This window comes from Epinephelus fuscoguttatus, linkage group LG2 (assembly GCF_011397635.1).
Source record: "Epinephelus fuscoguttatus linkage group LG2, E.fuscoguttatus.final_Chr_v1".
NCBI classification, from domain to species: domain Eukaryota; kingdom Metazoa; phylum Chordata; class Actinopteri; order Perciformes; family Serranidae; genus Epinephelus; species Epinephelus fuscoguttatus.
The window spans coordinates 27677021-27704940 of NC_064753.1; the positions used below are offsets into that span (position 1 = coordinate 27677021).

The window sequence follows — 27920 nt, forward strand, 5'->3', positions numbered from 1 at the left end:
GACAGGACATTTTTTTAACCCCGTTATTAGAATAATTGTTGGCATTGTGCATTTCTGCAAACCACACATATGTAACAATATTGTCAGTTATTATGTAGCTGATATGTTGAAACTTTACGTTTTTTCATGTCTTAACACTGTGGTGAACGTGTGGTTACGTCAGGCTGTTCTTATACACTTGTTTTATATTTTCCTATGGAAGCGAATGCACCGACATTTATACATATCCTACATAATGATGAGCCAGTGATTATGCATAACCCATGTGTTTTAGAAGGCTGCAATCACATTGCCAATGTGCTGCCAGTAGTGAAAAAAATAACTGGTTCTGTGCGGTCCAATTAGGGGGTAGGTTGGAGTGGTGGATGAGTCACAAAACACAGGACATTCCCCAGGAGACCAGTGTTCGAAACCGTGTTAACTTTGAGTCATTTTAAGATACAGTTTCACCAGGTTTCTTTTCCTAAACCTAAATTAAGAATGTAACATCATTTGTGGGGCACTAATTCAGAGGATAATATATGAACTGTTGTATGAGGATATGTTGGATATGTTTAGGCACAAAAAATGTTTGTTAATAGTTTGGAAAAGATTGTGTTTTGGCGTAAAATACCCAGTTTGGTCACCACAATTGCTGCTGGAAATGCAGCAATGTCTCGCTAAAAGCAACCAGTATTATTTCGTTGTTGGACAGTAGTCGCCAGCTTGGAAGCTGTCTCACCCTGGTGTTACACCATCCACCATACCTTCCTTCTTCCAATGACAAAGTCAGTTTGTATGCATGTAATCAGAGATAGGTCACTTTAGATATGCTGATATGATACGTATAAAATGTACAAATGTAATGTATGCATGGTTCGGAGAAATGTACAATGCCAACATTTTGATCTGGCGACTTGGCTGCGTTTTTGGTTTGTTAAAAATGGCTGTCTCCCTTTGGAACAGAGCTTTCAATTTAAGCAATAGATTAAAACTCATGCATGATTTGCCATGTGTTTCACCCAACACGAATTCATGGTAGGTTGATTTGAAACTGTGATCTATGTGTATCTGGAAATATTGTCATATTGTAATCCAAAATACGGCCAATCCTGCAGCCAGACTAGGTACATGAGGGAAAGTTGGCTTAATAATACAAGCATGTCTCTTCTTCACACTTCCTGTGATGCGTCTATAACATCTTAATTAAATGTTGTCAGTGTTTTCAAGTTGAGCAATCTAATTTTGATTGCAACGTACAGTACTGTACAGTACATCTTCAAAATTAGCTGAAGATATGACATAAGAAAAACAGTAACATAATAGACAGAGTGGAGGTGCTGAATTTTGTGGGCAGTGAGGAATAATAAGCCTGCATCCGAGCGATGGATCAGCACTGAGGGATCGGCCTGCATGCATAAGAATTAGGGAGGAGGGGGGGGGGGACAACACAATCCTCCAGGAGTCATGATGCGGAAACAGCTGGATGGTCGTGGTTCGCACAGCCAGGGAGAAGAGCTGGATCCACACTGAGCAGAGAAATGTAACCCACAGCCTCTGTTGTACCGTCCTTGTGTAAACACTTTGATAGGTGCGGAGAATGAAATAAATGAGTAACAACACATTTAGAAATATTTTCTCTTCAGTCCTTGTCCAAAAAAACGCGAGGCATGCGTCCTTTCTCCTTCTCAGTTTGCCGGACTGGTGCTGTGGGCAAAGCTTGGTCCCAATAGCAGGGTGGGTGGTTATTCTGTTGGGGTCGTGGCGACTGGGCTAAGGATGGGCGTCACTAAGTCCCTCATAGGACACATAGGGGAGATGGCCTTATGGCTGTAGTACTCCACTACTTGCTTGGGCACCTCCGCCAGAACACATTTGGCCAGGGCTGCAGGTGAAGCCTGCAATAGAGACAGAGAACAGCTGGAGATGTCAAAACAACTGTTACATATTGTTTTAATCTAAAATACAATTTCCCAAAGAAGCCTTTAAGTCTTGTTTCCTGATCAGGGGACTGCAGACATGTTAGGACTTCTTTCTTTGTTTCAGGCAAATTAAAAGTGGTATGTCAGTGTCCCATGTTGTATTAGAGAGTAACTTTTCTGTTTATGACCCTGGAAAGTCGCTTCTACTTTGATCCTAAGAGCCACATAAAGATGAATAATGTGTCTTGCAGTGTTTGCATTTGTCATTGTTAAACTAGTATGCATGGGATGAAACACAGAGCTGTTAAAGCGTATTTCAAAAATTAATTTTCAGTTGCATAAAACTCACAACACAAGGGCTTAATTTATTACACATGTGCGGCCCTGCACAATAAATGATTTTTAACAATTTATGTGCCAAGTGTGGACACAAATGGGTGACCATTTTAAGAAAAACAACATGAAGTGTTTTGAAGATATACTTTGGAGGATTTTCCTAAAAAATAATGTCCAGATTTATACAGAGGTAATCCCTCTAAATCACCACTTATGACCCATTAGCAGTGTGTGGCAGTGTATTTATCTGCAAACTGCACTCTGCCTGTATTTTCTTCTTATTTTCTGTGCTCAGGATGTTTATGGGCATGTGCCCCCACAGTGCTCAGGTGAAGTCGGGGCTTTATAAAAAGGTAGCGACCAGGTGCCAGACCATAAGTAGCAGGGATACAAGAGGCACAGCACAGAAAAAAACACAAATATAGAGAGGTGAAACACCAAATGAGAGTAAATCTTGGTTTGGCGTTTACTTTATCTTCTGCTGGCAAGCGTCTTTACAGACAATAATCGACAACCCTGCATGGTATACCGTCACAAATCTTCAGACTGCATAGATTCTCTAAGACTCAACATGTATTTCCTTATTTGTTGTTTTGATGATGGTGCTGGAAAGCAATGTGTAATACATTGCTTTCAAATCTCTTATAGGTGTTTAATTGGTTCAAGACCTGGTGACTGTGTTTACCAAGACCAAGCATATGATTCACAATATTTTCATATGCATCCTCTTACATCTCATCACCTTGCTCCCTGTATTCATTTATTGTATTTCTCCATTTATTTATTCAGCTTTCTTCTTGAATGTGCCAACTGCCTGTTTATGTTAAATATATACTATAACACAAATTTTGGGAAATGTTTCTGTTAAGAATACGTGACATCTAGTCCACATCACCCAGTGTAATTATGCGGCTGAAATGTTGCTGATTGCATGTAGCTACATTAAGAGTACATTCTTGTTTGAGGAAATTCTGCGAAATTTCTGGATCTCCTCCAGTCCATGATGTCCATCTGTGGCACTGGCAAAGCCAGCAAAAGCTTCCTGTCTGCTCTTATGAATAACAAGGGGGAGGGGGAGTGTTATGTAAAAAATATTTAATGTCCATGAGCATCACAAGCACAGCAGTCAGAAGGAGTGGGGTTAAAGCTGAAAGCCAACAAGTGAAGATTGACAGACGGAAAGAAAAACTGACCGTTTTGAAGTCTCTGAAGGGCACAAACTGCACAATGTCCCTGAGGACAGGCTCGCCCTTTGGTGAGCGTAGGACTCCATCATCTCCATCCAAAATCTGCATGTCTGTGAAGTCTGCATTGCCCACACCGACAATGATTATGGAGAGAGGCTGGTAGGAGGCTCTCACAATAGCCTCACGCGTGTCTGCCATGTCTGTCACTACACCATCCGTGAGGATGAGCAGGATGTGGTATCGCTGGAAGAAGATAAGAGCTTTCAGTGTGTATTAATCCATGTTGACATTAACCTATTTTAACAGCAACGTGCTTATAAGCAAGAACACCTCTCAGTGTGTGTTGCAGACTGAAGTAGGCCTTTCATGCTGTCTTGGATAATTTCACAGCCTCCACTGAGCAGTTGAGTGTTGTTAAAGTGTTACACAAAAAACAAGGGGATAAAAACAGGTCAAAAAAGGATGATATTAAAAGCAAAAACATTTCAACTACATCACAAACTACAGCAGAGATGTCTCGTGTGTGTGTGTGTGTGTGTGTGTGTGTGTGTGTGCGTGTATGTGTGAAATTAATTTCATGTGTCCACTGAACAGTATAATATGAGAATATAAGAATTACAAGAATATTAACATGGCATAATATATGTACTGAAATCATTTCCGATTGGTCCCATGAGTAGTGGTTAGTTTGTTGGTTTCCTTACTGTGTTTATGTGTTATTCAATGTCTTGAGTGTGTGTATTTGTACCCTGAAAGCCTGATTGTTTACTGCAGCTTATTTACTGATCAAAATAACGTCTAACATTGAAGAGTAAATAATTAGATGAAGGTCAGTGCAATCATAAGGGTGTAATAGTTTAGAACACAATGTCTTCGCAGCCGGTGGGTAATTTAAGATAGTAAATAGATACAAGACTTGTGTTCTTACTCCAAAAGGGATATCAAGGAAAGCTAAGCTGCACAGTAACTCTATTAGCCACTTGTGCTAAATCACATTTTAACAGCAGCTCATGAGGTAATTCTAACACAAAAACGGGTCAATGACATGGAAATATCCATAAAAAACACACCACTGATACAACACTGTATGACTCCACTGAATAATTTAAAGAATACTAATCTGTTCTATAATGGGCCCATTCCTTCTTTGCACCGTAGGGCATCATTACTATAAACAGTGAGGTGAATCAGAGGTTACTCACTCGGGAACTCAGTGGGATGCACTACAACAAAGCCTGTATTACATCCATATATTTCTAATAGAGCATAAAGAGACACTCACAGAAGCATCTTTAATGTTGCCGTCGCCTGCTGCCAGCTTGGCTATCCTGTTAATGATGGGAGAAACATTGGTTGGGCCGTACAGTTGGATCTTAGGAAGGCAGTTCTGGTATGCCTCAACCACTCCTTGGATCTCTGATCAAAGAGAGCAAAATGATGGAAACATCAATACAGTCATCTACACTTGTCATTAAACAAGCGACCATAAACTTAAAGTTACAGTCAGATGAATTATTTACTGCAGTCTTGCAAAGGATTATAATATTATAAGATGCCTGAATGTTTTCTGCCTAACACAAGTTAAAGAAATAGTCAGAAGAAAATCAATTATGAATCTGTAAAGACTACGATGACTAGCTCATGAGTAAGAACACAAATAGAGACAGATGCACACACAAAAGCTCACACAAATTGGCACAGAGGAGTTGTTTTTCTTCTTTCCTGTTGGATGCTATGAATATGATTCATTTCATTTATTCATTTACCTGAAGTTTGTTCTCCATAACAAACTTCAGGTAAATGATTCATTTCATTTATTCATTTACCTGAAGTTTGTTATGGAGAACCTGCTGAGTAATACTGATACCTTCGCATGATACTTTCGCAGCTGTGTTGTCAGATTATGAATGTTAAGGCTGGTATCATCAGCATAGAGATGCACTTTTCAGGCAAACTGGTGTACAAAGCTGTTCCTTACCTTCACATTCATCATCATCTGGGTTGAAATTAATGGCAAAGTCATGAGACACCTGTAGATGTAGAAAGAGAACATTATGAAACACTAATTTGGTGCTACTGTTTTTTATTTCTTACATGTTTTACATGGCTGCAATTTTTGAAACTGTGAAGTCCTAGATTGTTTTTTCTTTGGGAACTGCTGACTTTAATTTTGTTCTTGTTGAACAACATTCTGTTTGCACCAATCTTAAAAGTAGAGTATCTGCATATCTATTTGTTGGGGGATTCTGTAGAATGGACTGGAGGAAGAAGCCAAACAAACAAAAATATCAGACGATTTAAAAAGATACACAAGAAAATAATTTTTGCGAGTTACAGAAATGAGGAAATAGAATGTAAGGCACGCTGATGGTGCTATTGTTGTTAATAGTTAACACTCTTGATTGGGTAGTGTTGTGGATTATGTATTAAAAGGATTAACGTAGTGGTCTAGTTGGTGGAATGGACACTGGAGCAGATAGTTGGGCCTATGTGATTGAGTCTTAACAGACGGGTATAGAATAGGTGTAGGACTAGACAAGCACGTTGCTTCTTCCTACTCCATTCAGACATGAAATGTTAATTTTAGTTGCTTTAATGGATACTACTTTTCAAACACTTCTGTTTAACAACAATGTGTAAATGAACTGTGGTCAACTTCCCTCCATCTTGACAGCGCCCAGATCTCCCTGCTCATCTCCCAGATCAAAATCACTGGCTCTAAGACTGGTGCTGAGATTACAAATTGTACTTAGAAGCAGATCAAGAGATAGATCCGCCCCCCTTTCCCTGTCAAACTCAGACCAAACTCATTCTGTTAATTGCAGGTTTTCTACCTCCTGAGCAAAGGCAAAGCCACAGCCCTTTCCCTCTGTTTTCTCTAGACATATAGCACTTTTTAAAAGTATGTGTGTCTTACTACTGTATAGACAGCCCAGTTTTATGAAAATACCATCTTTCCAGCAGTCTAATACTTGTTTAAGTGTGTTGTATCTGTTTACTGTTATCTATTGGTTCTTGCTGTTTTGTTTGTTTTTTACCTATATATTTTATTTATTTTCATATGCTCAAAACAAAGTATATTCTGAACATTCTGAACAAAATAACCATGGGGGTGGGGGAGCCCTCCTGTGCAGAGTTTGCATGTTCTCCCCATGTCAGCGTTGGTTTTCTCTGGGTACTCCGGCTTCCTCCCACAGTCCAAAGACATGCAGGTTAGGTTAACTGGTGACTCTAAATTGGTCGAATGTGAGTGTGAATGGTTGTCTGTCTCTATGTGTTAGCCCTGCAGTAGTCTGGTGACCTGACCAGGATGTACCCTGCCTCTCGCCAAGTGTCAGCTGGGATAGGCTCCAGCCCCCCTGTGACCCCCAACAGGATACGCGGTTACAGAAATGAATGTAGGTATGACAGTATATTCAGTCAATCAGTTGTGACTTAATGGCTGATACACAGGTGGTTCTGTAGATGATTAGTGTTGCATGTAATTTAATAAAGGTGGAAAAAGTATGTGCTAATACTATGTTAAGTGAAAAACATTTAATCAGGAGCTAATAGAAAGCACATGTTAACTGTAGTGAGGCTTATAATTTAGGCTAATATAGTCAAAATCAAACTATAAATAAAATGTTATCTATATCAACCACTGGATACAAGTACTGCACATTTTCAGGAGTGTTTCACGTTGAGCCTTGGTTATGAGCTGTGCTGTGCTTGTATTAATATTCTGAAAAATCACTTTGTCACACTATACAGTAATAAGCATACAGCACAAAATATATGCTTAATATCTGTTCTCTGAAAAGAGATTGCAACCCCTCATCTTTTATCAGGTCTGTTCTTGCCTTCCAAATGTCAGATTTATTTTGTTTATCTCAAAGCTGTTTAATTGGCAAAAATTAAATCCCCTTCTTGATACCTCCTTTCACAAAAAAGCCTTTTTTTTCTACAAGCACCAACTGTCAGCCAGATCAGTGACAACTGACTCCTCTCCATTTGGCTACTTTTTTTTTTTTTAATTCATCTTTGTATTTAATGTGGTTAGCAGTCTGAATTCAGTGGCTTTAGACAGACAAGAGGAGCCCTTGAGAAATCATTTCGATGCAGCACCATTTAGTCTTTGCATTGAGCCACTGCAAGAAAGCGGATCTACTCTTATATCTCATTTAACAGGCCTGTTTCATGGCAGACCTCTTGACATGGATTGCACAGGTGTAACTAATAACATTAATAATGGCTGTGTTCCATTTATTTCCAGTTGTGAAGCTCTGGTTTTGCACAGGCTAGTTCACTGGCATGCTTACAGGGACACTTAAATGGAGCCGAGCATGGTTAAGCATTGGTAATGTTATTAGTTACACCTGTGCTTTTCCTGCTACTGTTTGACAGCCATTCAGTATTACAACCTTATTCTTTAGCTTTGCCTGTTTGCCCAAGTGCATAAAAATTCTGATTTTTGGGGGGTGAGCACCACTGAACACTGCTTTTAAAGGCCCTCAAAACCTATTATCTCAGTGGTGCTCTTAGTATAAACAAAGGGCTGAACACAACATTTTCTGACAAATTTGGAAGTCAGTTTTGTTTTTTTTCAATAGAGACATTTTAGTATTTGTGCTTTTGTCTGGTCTATTCTAACTGGTTTCAAAAGGACAGGGAAAAATTGTTGCCTTCAGTTCTGGTCTGATTTGTGTTTAGACTTATATGAAATATCCGATAAAGAGATATATCAGTGTTATATGCCTGCAAATTGGCTGCATGTTATGAATAATGATAAACAGGTAGAGACAAGACAATAATCTTGTACAGTGTTTTACCCTGGGGGATTTCATGTACTACACAGAGTACTACTCTGTACTACACACAAGCACAGCACGCTGCAGCTTTAACTGCTTTTGACCGTCAGATTGTTTAGGGAAAAGCTCTGCACTCACATGCATGAGTGTTGCCATGGTTACCAAATGATTTGCATTAACATATACATCTCTTCCTGAACAGTTTACAAGCAGCAGATGTGTTTAGTAGTAGTAGTTTAGCTTTAAACTCATGTTATAATCACTCAAATCTACGATCACAAAATCCTGTGGTCTGCTTCCTCATTTACTTTCAGACCACCAACAAACCACATTAGAGTCCGCTTGGAAGCAAACAACTGGGCTGAGACAGTCTGAAGAAGGGCGTCTTGATGTGGTTGTTAAGTCTGTGTCAAAGTTCGATTGACAACTTTGACACAAGCAACAAATACACCATACTAAACAGGCAAATGCACCAGAGTCTGCTTTAACAAAACCAAACAAGTTAGGTTTGAAAGCACAATTAAAATTTTAATAATAAACACTACCTGACAGGAAGGCATGTTCTTTTCTAAACCATAGAGGTTTCAAATTAATAAAAGACAGCAGGCCATATTCATTGCAATGAAATATGAGGTTTCTCAATAATTCACACAGCTAACTACTTGATATATCCTTGGCTGGCAAATTAATATCCTGGATCTTTATTTATTATATGTTTTCAAACCACACTTGTATGCATAATGCATAATTAAGGATACAAGAGTACACGACCACATACTGAGAGAGAGCTGGGGTCCATCAAACCTACACACAGGTGTAGCCTATGAGTTCATAGATGCAGCTCATGATTAGTTTAATGACTTAATTAGCATTCACCTGCACCACCAACCACAATGTGGCAACAGCATGAAGTAGAATAAATTTGACTCCTGCAGGGCAGTCACTGTCATGGTAAATTCAGAAATTAATAGTTTGTGTTTACTGAGCCACACATCTTTGCATGATTGAAATGATAATTATCAGAGTTTCACATCAGCACACAGAACGGCACAATCTTACATAAAACACAGGCCGTTCTGGTCTGCTGAATTATCAAACAGCTGATTGATTCAACTGCGCATTCGTGTGCGTTTGTGCACGCGCATCCACTCTTCACATGTCAGCCGTCCCCCCAGGGCTCTATTCAGAATCACTGAAGGCTTCTGGTTTCTCCAAGTCCAATTTGCTTAAACAAATGCTCTCACACTCACGAATTCTTATGTAAATTGAGCATCAAAGCTACAGGGCTTTTATTTTATCGGAACATGTTATTTTCTCAAGACAAGCTGATATTTTGAGACATGGGGCTTATGAATAAAAATAAACTCAGTAATTAGTTTTAAATGTGAAATTTTGACAGGATGACAAATTGTGTCATAAAACAGGTAATGGAAATCAGAGGCTTGACGTAAAGTCCCAGGGTGGCGGAAAATACCAGGATTCCGTCGGAGCATGTGAAAATACAGTACGCATATTATGGTTCATGTGAAGGGAAGGTCAGCGTGATGGAATCAAAAGAAAGTATAGTAAGAACGAAAAAACAGCGATAGCAGAGATACGACGAGAGATACTCACCTCATAATTTGGAGGAATTCTGGCACCAAACCCCAAAGCTGAAAATCTTTTGTCACTGAAACGATAAGCAAATTTATCAGTCATATATTACAGCTGCTGCAGTTTAATCAGGGATTCCTTTTGACGGTGATCTTAAAAATATTGATGGCTCATCCATCTGTCCATGCTTCCAATGGCAACCCCCCGCTTGTTTGCATTTCATAAATGTTAAAAGCTTGAATTACATTTTGAAACCCATCCCACGGTCCCTGCAGTCAGCGTTTGCACCTGTTCAAAGAGCTTCTCACAGTCTTTATCCTCTCCATTTTTCATCGTACCACTTAGATGGGCAGCTATTACAGTAAGAGGCTCTGCTATGCTGGATTGTGTGCTCCTTGCCAAAGGCCAGGATGGGCAGATTTGTGTAAATAACCAGACAAAGGCTGTGTCTAAAACAACTACCTATTTACCAGAGAGTGCACTCTGTTTACCTTCTGCTACTTTATTTGTTTATCTGAGTTCTGAGCATGAAATCTATCCACTGTAAGCACCCTCAAAAATGTAACATGGCATTTGCACTACTTTCTGCTGTAAGTACCACAATGCAATGTGTCATATTTTATACTCACAAGTGTCAGGAATCTCAGTTTACTGCTAATTATAGAGTAAAATATTGATTGTATATCACATGGCCAGTAAATACGGGATTCATTTCAAACACTGCTGAGGAGTGATTATCTCTTGTCGATGCAATCAAGTGATGAAGGGTCTACCAGCAGCAGCTCAGGGTGAAAAATTGATAAAAAAAAAATGTTAATTCTATCAAAGAGAGAAGATCAGTCAATAACTCTCCTTTCAAGAGCAGGTTGTTCTTAGAAATATATATATTCTTTGAGAGAGTGTTAAAGTAAACTACGACCTGACCTTGTAGCCCATACCTTCCCTGCTGTAAACAACAACAAAGTGATGCTTGAGGTATACAAACGGAAAATATTATGTGCAGATAAACGAGACAGCAAGGCTTAACAGCTGCGGACTTGATGGTTCAATGATACACAGCACCCCAAAAGGCAATGTAGCACCCAACGATGTCATAATTTCCTATTATTTAACTTGTTAGCAAATTAAATAAAACCCACAATGTAATAACTTGACCAATAATGACCTAAAATGTCCTGATGGAAATTGTCACAACGTTTTTACTGATAATGTAACACCATTGAGGTAGGTCTTTAATTTTTTCAAAACTGATGATGTCATAATTATGTCAGGTAATGTAATAATATAAAAAAGAATGCTTTTTTTCCTTGGAAATATAAAGTGTGCAAGTATATGAAACTTGTAATACTGTTACGGTGCATTTGCCCACTGAAAACACTAATGATTGTTACTAAATGAAGTGTCTTCTTTGCCTCGCCTGATCTTATGAAATGTCTGCAAACCTTTCAAAAAGGTTTTCAAATCAGAGTTGAAATCGCATTTTGCGCAGATGAACATTGTGTGACTTCCCCCAGAGATCCCTGCCCATCCGGCGGCGGAGGTCCGGGTGCTGGCAGCGGCATGGGGGCGAAGCCAAAGACCGTTTATCTGCACACACTGTGATGCCACACAGCTGGTTCAATATCAGCGAAGTTCCCCTTTATATTCATTGTCTTGTGTGGCGATCAGCAGTGATGTGGTGGTTCACTTTTACACTGTGATCTGTAGCCTATAGTTCGGCTTTAGCTTCTAACTATCTTTGTCTTTTTAACCAGTTGTTGCTGCTGAGTCAGTTTGACATCCTGGATATATCCTTCAAACACAGACTGTAGACACCTCTGTCTGCTTCTCTCTGGAATCACTCTTTCATTTGTCCAAAAATATGATAATATTTCTTCAGGGAGTGCAGTTAGTTACAGTGTGGTCTCCTTTTTTTAACTTTTTTTCCTGTCCCCCAACTTTATGGAAGTGTCATAACAAATTCCTGGAGTACCCCTCTGAGTTCCCTGTATAGTTTTAGGACATCCTTTGTGCTAACTACACAGATAACACTTTGTGTTTACTGTAATGTACTAGAATTTGTGGCACTAAGCAGCAGAGCTGTCACGGCATGTTTTCAGCTACATCAGTGAATGTTTGCCTGCAGACAGCTTTCTTCAGTGGCTGCTCCCCTTATCAGAACATTTACTGTACAAGCTTTCACCACTGACAAAACAACCCCAAATCCTACAGCCTGGAGTGATCACAAATAACATCTCCAGCTTGATAGAGTCATGAAACGATGTGTTCAATTCATTTACTCTGGACATGGTGTGGGTGCATCAAAGGGTACACAGCAGAATTTACACTGTTAATAAGTGTTGATTTATTTGGTGTGTTGACAAGTGTTGATTGGAGAGTTGTTTGCCCACTCAAAGAGCTAATATGGCTTTGAGGCAGCTTTTCAGAGCTATCAGAAGTGTTTAATTAACTCTGATGGGTGTGGACTTATATAAACGCTGGCAGATTGATGATTTTTACACTGTCAGAGTGAGCAATAAACTCTTAACTGTGAACTCTTAACAGTGGCAACTTTACTTTGGCGAGTTTCAGTTGTTCTATTAACAGGCCAGCCATTAGGAGCCATGGACAGGGGCCCCTCATCCACACCCACTCCAGCAACACCACTACCATTTTGAAAAATGGCAATGCCACTTTTTCTCTTGGCAAAATTTAGTCTAACTTTGGAGTGCTATTTAGTCCCTTCCCAACAAGATAGCATGACATGGCTGGTACCAGTGGATGTCTCTTGTTTCATATGATATCCGTATCTTTACTCTGGCTGACTTTTACTTGCTAGTCTGCCCAGCTCCTCACCTTTGCCACATGTGTGTTCTGCACCTCTGACCCCCGCGGCTGATTGGGGTAGGACGCTGTGTCAAATTCTGCCTGTTAGATGAATTGTCTTCTTTCAAAACACACTTCCATTTTCACAGGAAATTTACCTTAAAATACATGCACTACATCAGTACAACAACACAAATTGACATTGTTTTTCCTCCAACTACTAACACAAATGGTTAGGTTTAGGAAAAAAGAACAGTGTTTGGCTTTAGAATCTTCAAGATGCAAACACCCTTACACCCACCCACCCTTAGTTAAGTTAAGTTAAGTCCCGCTGATTGTCATCCATCCCCTGAGGGAGCGGTGAGCAGCAGCGGTGCCGCGCTTGTGAATCATGAGGTGATCTAACCCCCCAATTCCAACCCCTGATGCTGAGTGCCAAGCAGGGAGGCAATGGGCCCATTTTTATAGTCTTTGGTATGACCCAGCTAGGGATCAAACCCATGACCTCCCAGTCTCAGGGCAGACTCTACCACTAGGCCACTGAACTGGTCAAGTGGCCTTGGTCTTTTGTTGCTTTAACTTTCGTCCTTGTCCTGCCGCATTTCCATCTGAGGTCGCCGAGTGCTGTTAAACTATAACAGCGACTGGCCGCGTGAAATGCTGACGTTAAATGACAGCTTTTTTCGTCAGTGTCTGACGCTGCAAGTCACTGCCCAAGCGCCCAATTTTGTCGACTTCGGAATGAGACCAGGTTGATTAATTGTGTTCTACGGTGCCCTTTGACCCAATGTGTCACTGAACGCCACAGTGGCTTTGACACATGGCAAAAACTTAAAAAAAAAAAACTCCCAGATGGAACTGTTGATAGTACCATTCTCTGCAATTTCTGCAGTAAGGAATTTTCATAACATTGAAGTACTTAAAGCCTGAAATATCACCTCAACGCAAAGCATTTAGCAATGAACCCGGAGGTCCGAGCTAGCACAGCTTCGTCAAGCTACACTCGACCAGGTGTTCAGACGAACTGAGGAAGTCTTCCTGTGACCAACTAACTAACTCCCCTGCAAAATGGACTGCAATGCACTGCAGACCAGTTTTGGTGGTAGAGGACAGGAGGTCAATTGTGTCCAAAATCCAGCAGCAAAAATTGATGTATGCAATCAATTTAGATTAATTAATCACAGAGCATTTTTTTTAACTGCTTGACAGCCCTAATTATCATTATTATTATTATTAGTAGTAGTAGTAGTAGTAGTAGTAGTAGTAGTAGTAGTAGTAGTAGTAGTATTATCATTGCTCCTCCTCAAGGAACTTGGAAGGGAAAAAGATCATTTGTGTCTTTTCCAATAACCCTATCGTATTATATTTACAGTGGCTGCAAATAGTAACAGCAACAGCCTGTAGGCTTAGTTATAAAGACATCACTGAGTATGGTACATGGGCCATTTTGAACACGTATTTGGTAACTATCATTATCTTCTGTTCCAACAACAACAATGAGAACAACAAAAACATGCGAATGAGTCCAACTTTCATTCTCTGTAATGCAACCTCTCCACATGCCCTGGCTAATGTGCTGTACTGTAGCCAGATATAAACACACTCCAGTAAAAATGCTCCAAACAAATTAAAAGGATTCAGTGTCCAACAGGTCCCGCAACAAATACAAAGGCATAAAAACACTAACATCTAACAATTTTCAACTTTTTTTTTTAAATCCATTTTCATCAAAATAACTCCCATCCACTGAATACAGAACTTACTCCCACTATTGTAACCTTTCAGACTCACTGGGGTATGTTGTATGGAGGCAAAATAAAAGGAAAAACATATTACATGTTTGGTATTGTATTGGTTTTACCAGCTGCACTCATGCAGAGGAAGAATTTTAATGAAAATATTCCAATTGGGAGGGAGTTATTCATGCTGAGCCAATTTCATCCTGAGATGTATTGCACAGCACTCATTATCCCGACCTCTAGACTCTTCCCATACCTTTATAAATTTGCCCTTGGAGCCTTAATGGACTGATTTCTAAGATGTCTTAAGAGATCACCAAACTCTGTCGCTCCAGGTGTAGAGACACAGTGCCCTCAGCCCAGACAAGAGCGCAGAGAAGACTACTGACAAGTCATTTTTGTCATATGAATTTTGCTGTGAGGTGCATGGAGGTCCTTGTTTTCTCACTTTGTCAGCACACGTGAGGAGCCACGGGGAGATGTGCCGGGTATAATAGCCCTCTCAGCAAGGTAAATGAGCCTCTGCCCACACAGACAAAAGCTAGTCACTCCAGCTCCATAATGCACTCCTCTGCAAGGACTCTAAAATCCCACATCACCTATGTTCACTAGAGGCTAAAAGGTTTGCTTGCCCACATTTTAACAATTCCAACTTGAGAGGGAAGGGCTGCCTACACTTGCCGTCACCGCTTGCCCAGAGGCATGTTTTCATGTATGATGCTCTTGTGTATAAATGTAAATACAAAAATGATAAAGCTACAGGGATGAGCTGCTAATTTCCAGGCAGGTTTTTCAGTTTCTCCAGTGCTATCTCTTGGTTGCTATAATTAGCCAGACAGTGCTCCCCTGATATTCAATAGGAGGATCTGCATAAATCAGGAGTCAGAGTGTTAATCCTCATCTGGCTTAGTTTCGACAGATGAGATGGTCTTCCTCTGACACATATCATATTAGAAATAATTTCCCATTAATTAGCAAATACCTTCGAGTCTGACTGCAATAACTAATAGTTTTTTTTTACCTTTGCACATTGTGTGATATTTGTTTTCAATTTCACAAATGTATGTGACTGAAGTCTGATAACTCCATCAGCCAGAATTTATACTCTTTACAGTAACAGGAACTCTCACATGACAATGTAACTTCGCTTAAATAGCTTCAGTGTGTTTAATGATCCCTCAAACAGGCTTCCTGCTGCACCTCCTCTGTCTTTACATCTGATTATACACCTCGCTGTTATTCCGCCAGCCATAATGCCTCCCACTTCTTTTTGAAGTGCCTGCTATCCTGGTGTTAGCCCCTGTCTCTGCATGTGTTCATCTGTAGCTCAGGCTAATGAGCCCATGCAAGCTAAGAAAGGGGACCAGTAGCTGCAACAGATGCTGGGAGGAAACCGTACTGTTGAGTTACCCACAGGCAGCCACCACGGTGAGCATAAAGACTGTCTGGTACATGCCAAACTGTTAGCACTGTCCTGTGCGTGTGTGTGTGTGTGTGTGTGTGTGTGTGGGTGTGTGTGGGTGTGGGTGGGTGTGGAACGTACGTAAGAACCATGAGTTTCCATTCCTGTCTCTTTAATGTATTTTTACACATACTGTACATATGACCATATTACTACTGGCCAAATAGCATATTGACTATATGTAATCTAACCAAGTACTATATGATTATATAATAGTCAGAAGCCTAGATAGATAGATAGATAGATAGATAGATAGATAGATAGATAGATATCTCAGTCACATGGTGTGCATCATATTGAGGCATAGAGGAAAATGAATGTTTATCTTCAACTCTATATACTAAACTAAACTGTTCTGACATGATCCTTGAACCATGGCCTAAAGTCCTAATTATCTAATATGGCGTGTAAAAAAAAAAAAGAAAAAGAAAAAAGAAATTCCAGGTTAACCGACTCATAAATGAGGGCGTCTTGTCTCCCCTTTGAAATGACTTGTTTTCCCCTCGACAAGCACCAGCAGTTGTTGGCGACAGTGAGCAGTTCTGTTTGTATTTGTATTGTTTTTCTGTGAAATCTGCTCAAGGTTTTTCAGCTATGCTGCAAACTAACAGACGTGCAAACAGACAAACCAGACCAATGTGCCATTTGTATCTGAGTGGAACGTGGGCGTGGGGAGGGAGCTTGAGCTATGTAATGTGCTATATTACATAGAAAAAAAAACTGAAGTTACATAAAAGTGGGTAATTTGATGATTGTATTGTGAATTTCCTCAGCAGTGTCACACAGAAAAGGAGGGAGAAATACAGATTTACAGGTATTGTAATCTATCATAAAAAAACGATTGTTGAGGCAACAATCCAATACAAAATGTATAACAGAAACTGTTTAATGTTCACTTTGTTTTTTCCATTGGCCTTTTTGCAAAAGCAAAAAATCAGTATGTGCGAGATGAAGTGTTTGTTTTTTTGTTGTTTTTCCTCAAATTGTTATGCAAGACTGGGTCAGGAATATATTCACAAATGGCTCAGAAACCTCTGCCAAAAAGCTGTCAGTAACGAAACTGATGTTGCATTGGATTTAAATGCCTGCAGCTATAAAGGTCAAAGTGTCATCTTTCAGATAGATTATTAAAAACTGGAAAATAATGGATACTTTGACAAACTGGCTCATGGAGTGCGTCCAGAATATTATGTCAGCGTCCTTGACTGCTGCTACTAAGCACCAGCTTCAGCCCCAGATTAGCCTCATGCATAAGTAATGTCGGCAGAGGCCAAATTTGCTTGCTCTAATTTTCCAGGTACAAACAGCTTCTCATGCATTACTTTGCCACGGGTTTAACACAGATTAAGGGGTTTACCAGTGAGAACATGATGTGGACGATAAACAAGACGGTATTTGTGCTGCAGGTAACCAGCTGCTTTTTTGACAATGCGAGACTTTTAACTGAACTATTAGAGAGAATTCAAAATGCAAAACACATTTCAGTGAAGAAATGAATCGTGGATAGAGGAGCTGGCAGTCAACAGTTCAACTGGTGGTGAGCAGAAATGTAATGATTTTTTTTGCTCTGTCAGTACTCCATGATTTCTATTCCAATCCTTTTGCTGCGGTTCAGCTGGAGTGGCTCGTTTCAGTCTGAGAGATCCCACCGAAATGGCATGCAAGGGGCACTCTGCAGCTCTATTTCACAACAGGACACACTGACAATCCCTGCAGGCACCAAAGAGCCTTTACTGAAAAACAAAAGACTGACAAACCTATCATAGTCTTGACAGATCTCCCCCACTGCTATCAGAGCCTTCAGGTACTCATTGGGCTGGTAAGGGTTGATGTAGTGCAAAGAGCAGCTGTTCCTGGGGTCTCCATTGGAGGCTGTGAAGTCGATGGCAACCTGGTAGAAAGAAGTGCAACTATAAGGATGCAGACATAATCAAGTTTTTATTTTGCTGCTTAACTTTTTATTTGGCTACTTATGAAATTACAAGTAATTCTGCTTGAGCGAGCTGGAGATATGCATAATGGCAGTATAAATTATCTGATCAGAGGTAACAACTCGCGCTCTTTACACCCACATAGATGGGAACGGCTACAGCTCCCGTACAGTGTAGATCTAAGCAGCCAGTTATTTCAACAAGGAGGACCTGCATCTATCACAGCAACCCTCATAATTAATATTCATTGCTTCAGTAATCCAGCTGGAGAGCAAGAGGTAGAACTACAGAGGGCAGACCAAAGGGTGAGAGTTGAAGACGGTTTAAATTGATTCCACGAAGCTGCCAACAAGAAAAGTAACTGTGGGAATGCACAAAAACACCATCAGGGGATGTTTCAAGGATTCAAATATCTTTAACGTGCAGAGAATTTGATGGTATCACATAAGGTAACTGATACAACAGGACCAGTGCAGCAGGGATCAATACCTCAGTACTCACAAGCTTCTCATTTGGTGTTGTGTCTTTGAAAAAATATATTGATAATAAAATCATATAGTGGCTGCACTTCCAAATGTTTTCAGTACCTTCATATAATGCTTGTGCCAAGACGACACATTCTCACTCCAACCTCGCCACAGATTGACGTTTGGTCATGGACTTTCCACGTCCACATACGACATGAAAGGTACCCTGGGTGCATTAGTTGTTGACGCTCTTTGACACTGTGTCATGTTCTGCCTGTTACATGCATTGTCTTCTCAAAATACACTTCTATTTACACAGGAAATTAACTGTTTACATACAGTCTCTTTCAAAATAAATGCACTATGTCGGTATAACATTGCGAAATTGACGCATTTGCAAACACAAATGGTTGGGTCAAGTGGTTAGGAAAAAACAACAGGGTTTGGCTTTAGAATCTTAGTGGATGTGAACACCACTCTCTTGGGTGAAAATCCGTGCTTGTTGGATCCATCCACCACCCCTCCTGCCTTTCACCGCCTTAACTTTCGTCCTTGTCCCGCTGCGTTTCCCCCGATACCTTTTTTTGTTGGTTTCTTATGCTGCAAGTCACTGCCCAAGCACCGGATTTTGATGACTTCAGAGTAAGACCGGGCTTGCAAGAACAACTTACACATATTTAGTCACATGACTGCTATGCAACATCAGAACAGAGCACGCAATCGTACACTTCTGAATCAAACGTGAGAAAACGGCAGAAAGTAAATATAGCATGCACTATTTGTGCAGCCCTTCTCCTGGAAATTCTATTTTATTTTATTGCCTTATATTTACATACTTACTTCTTATAATTCTCTATTCTTTACATTGGAGCAACTGTAACGAATCACAATTTCCCCTTCTGATTTGTCTACCCTCCACCCTTCACAACCACCTCCTTCTGAAGCAGACACAGTTCATGACGTAGTGTTTCATTTCCTAAAAGAAATGTTGTTGCTGAACATAATCCAGACAGTTGCCACAATAACATAATCAAGAAAGCAGTTAGGCGCATACAAACATGATTTCTAGGAGACAGGGTTGATTTGTGACAACAAAGTGCCACACAGCAGCAACATGAGTAACCTCTACAAAATTTAACAACTTACTATGAAAGTTATGAGCAGGCTGAACAAAAGAAAAGAAGGTGTCCATAATAAATTTGTAATATTTCATAATTAATGGCTGGTGTGTGTCATATTATTTCTTTAAAATTTTTCATTTTTTAGTCAGATACTAGTTTAAGAAATGATCAGAATCATTGTTAGTGTTGGTGTTGTGAAAGCTGATATAAAAAGTACTGGTGTCATATCACATTGAAAAAAGTTTGGTATCGCCCATCCCTACAGTGCAGTTATGAGCTCAGTGACAGTGAAGCGTCACTAAGCAGAGGCTGCTCAATTTACCGTAAAGTGAATCTGGCATCCTCCCATGATGTAATCTAAGAAGGAGTACACTCTGTGGAGCTGCAAGACAAAATAAATAAAAATTAAGGCAAAACCTCAGAGGCATCTTGTGGGAAGCATCTGGTCATTAAAATGTAATTAACTCAACAAATCTGTTGACTGTAAAGGGTAAAACAAATGTTGTGATATATCTTCTCAAAGCAGCGGAAACTTAACACCCCCTCTGTGGAAACAGGCGTGAAAACTTTGTTATTTCAGCTGTACAGTGAGAGAAATTAAAAAGACTGTTTCTATGTAAAGTGCATGCATGCAATCAAGCTTTTATTACTACAATTCATTCATACTGTTCTGAAATTCTCAACACTGATTGGCTCAGCTGATTCCTACCTTTAGGTCACTGAGGATGACAACTCCTGAATTTTTATAGTTTCTCTTCTTCTGTTTGTACTTGGGATTCACACAGTCCCACGTCACCTATGACAAAGCAAGTTGAAGACATGGAGCAACAAACAGAAGAACACTGGCGATATATCTTAAGCAGCATGACATTTGTTTAATCTGGGATGGATTTCAGCAGAGTAAAATGAGAGGCATATTGGAAATGGATAAAACGGGCACACCGCTGTCTCTCCTCCGCTCTGCTCCGCCCCTCTGTTCACTGACCTTATTTCCACTGGAAATTTTCTGCATTTCCCTGAAAGTGGCGTAGAACTCGCCGATGAAGTCGTGTTTCCCTCTGGAGTCATAATCCCACACTAGGCACTGTGACACACACACAGACAACACTGTTGACTGTTTTGGTTACAATATGTTTTCATTCATTCCTCAAATACTGGGAAACATGTTTTGCTCTAATCCTGTTTTGTCCTGACCCTTGTGTTTTTTACTGATGTGGTCATTTACCTTGAGCTTCCGCTCCTCATCACAGTTGCACAGGGATACGAGAGACACTTTGAAAGGCTCCCACACAGGGTTCAGGTTGTTTTTGATCACCTGTAAGCGTAGGAACACATAACATATGAAGCAAAGAGGCAGAAAACAGCTGTTGCTTAAACTGATGGTGGAATATAATGAATTCACCTCTGTTCTGTGGACAAGCTGTTCAGTGTCATCATCATTGATTCTGTATATTTCCAAAAATGGGTCTGACTTGCTGAAGAGATCCTGCAGAGAAAACAAAACATCAAAACTACTGACTCTTAACGTTGGTACAGGACCCTGTACCAATTAATCTTTTGGACAGGTGAGAAGGTCAAATTAATTAAAGAAGTTCTATACAATATTCAGTGTATTTATGATTCAGAGTCTGGGGCAGGACTGTCTGCACGCAGCTCTCACATTGTTGTGGCTAAGTCGGCAGCTAGCAGCTAACAGTGCTAACATTGTGAGACCTACTAATAACGGACAACACATTCTCACTCAAACCTCGTCACATATAGGACCTTCCACGTCCAGACACGACGTGCAAGGTACAGTGGGTGCGTTCGTTTTTGACATGTCTGTTTTGCCTGTTACATGCATTGTCTTCTTACAAATTACACTTCCATTTTCTCAGGAAATTGACCGTGTACATGCAGTCTCTTTCAAAATAAATGCACTGTGTGAGTACAACAATGCAAATTGACCTTTTTTTTTCTCCAACAACTAATACACATGGTTAGGTTAAGGGGAAAAGAAAAGGGTGTGGCTTTAGAAACTCTCAGGTGTTTGTTGTGTTTAACTTTTGTTCTTGTCCCGCCGCATTCCCCCCTGATGTCGGCAAGCGCCCTTAAACCACAACGGCAATCGACGTTAAAGGATGTCTTTTTACGTCTGTGTTTGACACCACAAGTCACTGCCCAAGTGCTGGATTTTGACGAATTTGGAGTGAGGCTGGGTTGTAACAGAAACAGTGCTGACAGAACTGGTAGTGTTAACCTGGAAAGCAGGGTGGGCACTACACTTCTGGGACAACAACTTCCCGATATGAATGGTAACTGCTGTATGAGTGCAGTGCAGAGCAGTGGTGATCAGCTAACCAGTGGGATACACACACAGGACTCACATGCAGGCACGGACATACTTGCCAACCTTGAGACCTCAAAAAATGTGTTTGGGGGTCCTTCTCCCAGAAGGAAAATTGACTTTCAGAGACCTTGTTTAATGCAGTCTGGTGACGTTATAAAGATGGCAATATATAATACGTATGCTGCAATAGTATGCATATATTAAATACTTTTAATTTAATTTTTAATACTCAGGAACAAATACAGAATAAATTGCCCATCTGAGGCAAACTTGCTTAAATCTCTGGTATAAACTAAAATTTATCAGATTTATTCATTCCCCCCTTGCTCAAAAGCAAAATCGATGTGGCAGATTTTACAAAATGCATGCCCCTTTTCTTCAAAGGTTTCCATAAGAAACAAGAATTTGTCTTCCCAAGACGTCTGAAATTTGCTTTAGTATTACTTTCCCAAAGTATTCTCCATTGCTCTCTCTGCATTATTGCCCATGTGGAAACAGAAGACCATCACATTTAACACTCAAGGTTTGACTTACAGGAACTCTATTTACCGTATTGAAGCTAATGAGTCAGATAATATTAACCATGGGGTTGTGATGGCAAAATTACAGAAAAAGCATCACCACTAAATATTTTAGAGGTTATTTCAACATCTCGTTTTTAGGATGGTTTGCATGTAATTTATACAGATGGCTGCTGACAGTGATTTATCAGTGCTGATTGCAGAGGTGATTGCCTCTGTGATTTAAAGGTCAATGAGGCACAGGCACAGGATTTACAGCACAGCAGGGGCACTGTTCTGGAGGAGACATCATCAAGAAAGGAGTTTGTTTTTGGTCAGACCAGAGTATGAGAAAATTTTACAAGCTTCCAACTCATGCCATTCCCTAGTTATTACATTTCTTCTCTCAATCACTGACCTTTTTCTTGAGCCAATAGCGTTAATGACCTGCTATTTCCTCCCTTATAGCCGTCATTGCAGTTCTGAAATATCTTTATTGGTTTCTTCGACCAATATTTGAAGCATTCACTAGCAGAGAATTTAAACTTTCTTTGCACTCCATTACTTCCAATGTGCAATATGCATCTGAAATAGCCCAGCATTGGGGGGTTATTAACATCATGCATTTGAGTTAACTCAGTGGTAACTGTGTCCGTTTACACCATCAGTGTCAGAAAATACCCTGCCAAATTGAAAACATGCATAACATTTTCTCATCCAACACGGTTATTTTCGGTAGCCTCAAATCATCCTCGGAGTCTCAAGTACAGGCGTCTGAGTGCAGAGCAGCACTTATTATTTAGGTCAATTGATTCTTTAGGGAGGAAAACAAATGATTACTGTGTGTGTGTGTGTGTGTGTGTGTGTGTGTGTGACTGTGGTGGCAGGGGGTGGGGGAGGTGGGGGCTTCTTTGTGAACACTGAATGAGAGTATGAGAGTTAATGCTGCATTTCCCGCCACATTAGCCAGATACATCTCCTGAGGGACAGGGACAGGAGCAAAAAGAGCCATAGCATCCTGTCTTTGTTGTCATGGCAACTGCAAGCCAGTGTCGTCAGCGGCATGGGCGCAGATGTCAAAATTCAATCATTACCACTTACCGTGATCTAATATTGCGTCATTAATCCTCCTGTTTATCAGCATGTATGCTGGGATCCTTCAGTATCTGCAGCAGGTTGAGGTGATGTAGCTGATGAGCAGCTAATTAGAAACCGTGCTGCTTCACTCATCATCTGTTAGATAAATAGCTACACCCAACATCTAACTGCTGGTTTAGTGGCAGCTAATTTGCATTGTAAAGACACTGAGCATATAACACACCTGATTGCTGATAAAATCAAATAATTATGGGAACTTGATTATAATAATGTAAAAGTTACTTTGTGTGACCTGTTGACATCCACCATTTGCCTGATAAATAATATCTTTGCTTACATATATTAATCAGTTAAAGCTGCACAACCAAAATGTACAGTTTTGATTCATCAAATGTCAAACAGACAAAGTTAGCGTCTAGCAGGTGAACATAGTGGAGCATTTAACACCTAATAAGCTAAACGATGGAGCTGGTGTAGACCAAAACTTAGCGAGAAAGTGAATGAGTGAATCAGGTGGTTAGAAACACGACTCACAATTAATGATCCTCTGTATGTCTGCTGGATGTTAATGCAGTCTACTGTTTGCTAACTACTTTTGGGCAAGTTACTTAAAAATTTGTTTAGAAATTACTCAACAGCAAAAGGAATGAAAATCATTTTTATACTCTACTTGCTCAGCCCATCTCCCTTTGTGCCTTTTAAACAACTTCAAATCCTCCACACACACTTTAAATCTTGTGTTTTTAACATGCATAAAGAAGAAATAGAGTTTTAACATGCCAAATCTCTGAATCAAATGGCTTTCATCTAATGACGATAGAGCTGTGGGGGTGAGGGCCAATATTTCGGGCTGATTCGGTGTAGCAAGCTAATATGTGAGTTCAAGGCCCTGACACACCAAGCCAACGGTTGGCTGTCAGTCAAAGTTGGGCCAATGGTGAGCATCTGTCACCCTCATTGGTGCGGTGTGTCCCACACCGTTGCCCCTCGTCAGCCTCCGTTGGTTTTCTTTTTAAATCTGTGACAGTGGAGCCCGTCAGTGCGTTCAGCTCAGTGCACGAGGAGAGAAATGGAAGTGAGGAAAGCCAACAAACTACCACTGTCTGCTGATGTGGAAAGTTATTTCCTGTCACGCAGGTGCTGTGCGTTTGTGCTGGTTGACCGTCAGCTGTAGTCCTTGAGGTGGGCTCATGTGCAATTTTTTCAGCCAAGCCACGGCGATGTCACGCAACACAGCAGGGGGGTTGCGTCACCTCTAGTTTTCTGAAGTCGGTTTGGTGTGTCGGGGCCTTAAGACTTCCTCCTATGTGTGCCAGTCATTTTGGCAAATCACTATAAACAGATATCTGATTACAAATGCTAAAACATTTTTTTTTTTAAAAAACTAGTATAAAGCTAACTTGTCAAAATATGATAGCCAGTGGGTCAATGCTACTCCAACTACAAACATATAGATTCTACATTCATATGCACAAAGTGATGACACAGCACCATCATTAACATGCTCACCACCAACAAGTGTTTAAAGGTCTAGTGTGCAGGGTTAATGGCATCTTAACTGAAACTTCTCCCATGTGCAATGTAGAATGTAAAAAAAAAAATTCGGGGCTACTGAAGAAACATGACAGACTCAGAGGGAGAAGACTCGGTCCTTATGTAGATGTAATCGGCCCATTCTAAAGTTATGAAAATACAGGGATTCTTATTTTCAGGTGATTATAAACTTAAGAAAACATAGTTCTGAATATTACATTCCCTCTCCGCCAATAGATGCCCCTCAGTCCTACACACTGGACCTTTAAGGTGAACATATGTCAATACAGTATTTACAGCTACTTTTGTTACCCTTAAGTGGCCAAACAAACAAAAAAATAATTTCAGCAATTATCCTGTCTCATTTTAATCTGACAGAGAAGTAGTCCACTTCTAATACAAGAAATACTAACTCTGCATATGTAACAGCAAACACTGCTCACACCTATGCTTGTTGTTGACACCTAAATGTTTGCACAAATGATGCATAAATGAGCCCGACCTCTGTGACAACACCAAACTAGACGTCTCATAACCAGAGCCTGAGCTTGTCCTAGTTTATTCTGACCAAGTTATGTCTGTAATCATTCACCTAAAGATGGGCTGTTAGAAATTGGCCATGCATGTAAACAAAGTCAGCGTCTATCATTTTCTGCATCAGTGTTTTTGGATATTTGGCGTCAAGAACCAAACTCTGCTCCAAATAAGCTGCTGAAATGTTTGTTCAGAGTGAAAACATGAACACTTTTGTGCCTCGGTGGCACATAATTACACACCACTGCTCCACAGTGATGCGCCCACAGCTGTAATCACATCAGTTTAAATAAAACAAGCAGGTGGATCCTCCAGGCAGAAAGTCAATACTTCCAGTAGCATACTGGATATATGAGGCAAATATCACATGCAGGGGAAGATGCACTTTATAGCAAGGATTTTTTCTCTCCTTATCATCTCCCTCGTGTGAGAGTCAGGTTCAATTTCACTGTCAGAGTCGCAGGAAACTGCAAACTGCAATTTCAAAAATAAATGTACATGCTGTAGAAAATCTGAATCTTCCTCCGAATACCTCTGGGAATCAGGGGCAGCCTGTGAGTGAGGCGTCCTGAGGCTCGCTCCTAAGAACATGGAGCGACTTCAGATCATCAGAGTTGTAATTGGATGTAAGCTCCCGCAGTCTTTTTGATTGAAACATGCCTTTGGCAAAGTTTGATATTGTGAGAGCAGGAGCAGTTTAGGTCGGTGATATCTGGATTTAAAGTGGAACCGACAAGTAATAACACACATTTTACATATGATATCATGTGCTAACATGTCATTCACATGTTGTTGACAGCATCATGTCACTTAAACGTGTGATATCCAGTGGTATTATCACTTTTTTTCTCTCCCTGTGACTTCAAATATAGGTTTAAAAATAATACATGTGTGTAACTTAAAGGTCAGTGATACATTGAGGGTACTTTCTGAGGCACAGTATCACAATTATCACATACTACTACTATCACTGTGCCTGTCTAGTAGGGCTTTACCTGACTCAGAATTATGTCAGTTGAATCAGATTTGCCCGTTCAATCTGAATTTTCAACTATTTATTTGTTATATAAAGTTTGGGAGTTTGAAGTGGCAGTGATGTTCATGTAATGTTTATATAGTAATCTGATGCATGATAACTATGCTAACGATGAATCATACATATGCCAACAATATTTTTCTACCGTATCATGGTAAGTTGCTGTGAGCTGTAAATTTGCCAACTGAGTCTGTTTTTATTCGTCCAAAATTGTTGCATGTCTAAAAATAAATATGACTTCACATTGTGTCAAGTTGAGTCCGAAACTTTCGTCCATCATTAAAATATTCAGAATGGTGCGATTTTTCTGCATTTTTTGTTTCCATCACAAGCCTTTAGAGACGTTTGACCATAAATCGGTGAAGAAAATGTGGGGGCGGGACACAGCCAGGTCTCTCAGTATGATTTCATGACTCAGACAGCTCACTTTCAACAGGTCAGATCGTAATATTCAGGTGGATGATGACGAAGAGGAGGAGGATGTGGACCGCACACAGAATGCGGAGAGAGGCAGGAAGCACAGCTCTGCCCCTTCACGCAGCTGCGGTGCCAAATGAAAAACAGGGAGGGAGTGGTGACAGCCAGGTAGGCAAAGGAGGAGATGTGTCTTTTCATTTTGTCATGTATTGCGAATTTTCACAGCGAACAGAACAATAAAACGCATCAGAATCAGTGTGTGAGTTTTCTGTGCTGAAACATTTTTTTCGGGTGATGGATTTAAAGAAACGCATCTGGGGAAAAAAAGGGCTCGGTGTGTGGAGGCTTTTAAGCAGGAGCTAAAAGATAATATTATCTCAGAGCCTGACTCTAGGCAGCTGCCTCCATCTCACTCAGACTCACCCTGGGTTTGTGTCTGCAGCTGCCTATACCGGAGAGCAGCATTAAAACAAGGTGTGCTCGATCTGCAGCTAAATCTGAGGACCGAAACTTCCCCAGAAGCACACTGCACACTGACTGACTGCTCGATATGAAAAATCACAGTTGACTGAGGGGTTTCCATCTGATGATTCGGATCTCTGACTTTAAGAGGGCAGCCCTACTGTCTAGTGCTACTAAACCGTACCTAATAAAACATGAATTGTGTTAGTATTTCCATCAAAACTGTGTGCTCCGCTCACCTTATCATCGAGCTTCTTGGCACAGAAGGAGAGCTCCACATACCCGTTGTTGCCAGAAATTTCCTCGGCGTGCACCTGAGAGGAGATAAGATTTGTCAGTAATATTTTGGGCTTTTGGGCTTCATTATTCATGGCAAGAAATCACAACCCCATGATCTACATTTCCGGAAAGGAAAAAAAAAACCTTTAAAGCTCATAAAAGCTACTGTTGTGACTGAAATTGAAACTGCAGACAAGAAATATAAATTTCCGACAAATGACATTGGGTTGCAGAGTAAGATTAAGCCTCTAGACTATATTAAAGTGAAGGTATTTACGTGCCCGTATTTAAAACAGACTGCTCAAAATCAGTTTTTATGCACTATTTTTTCCTTTCCAATGCGACTTTTACTTTAGTAGCAACTGCACTATGGTAAGCAGCTAACAAAGTTAAGTGGCTT

The 27920-nt window shown here is 40.3% G+C and overlaps 1 protein-coding gene across 1 annotated transcript in view; it reads right to left on the bottom strand.

Moving 5' to 3' along the window:
* Positions 1-1421: 1421 nt before the first annotated feature.
* Positions 1422-27920, bottom strand: part of cpne7 (copine VII) — a 40031-nt gene continuing 13532 nt past the window's right edge. The window contains exons 6-17 of the mRNA XM_049559823.1: positions 27481-27555; positions 20735-20818; positions 20558-20647; positions 20318-20416; positions 20042-20128; positions 19655-19714; positions 17571-17704; positions 9829-9883; positions 5403-5454; positions 4707-4840; positions 3431-3667; positions 1422-1877 (exon numbers count right to left, since the gene is read on the bottom strand). Coding sequence (XP_049415780.1) covers positions 1725-1877; positions 3431-3667; positions 4707-4840; positions 5403-5454; positions 9829-9883; positions 17571-17704; positions 19655-19714; positions 20042-20128; positions 20318-20416; positions 20558-20647; positions 20735-20818; positions 27481-27555 — 1260 coding nt within the window. The 3' untranslated portion in view covers positions 1422-1724. The remainder of the gene's footprint in view (positions 1878-3430; positions 3668-4706; positions 4841-5402; positions 5455-9828; positions 9884-17570; positions 17705-19654; positions 19715-20041; positions 20129-20317; positions 20417-20557; positions 20648-20734; positions 20819-27480; positions 27556-27920) is intronic.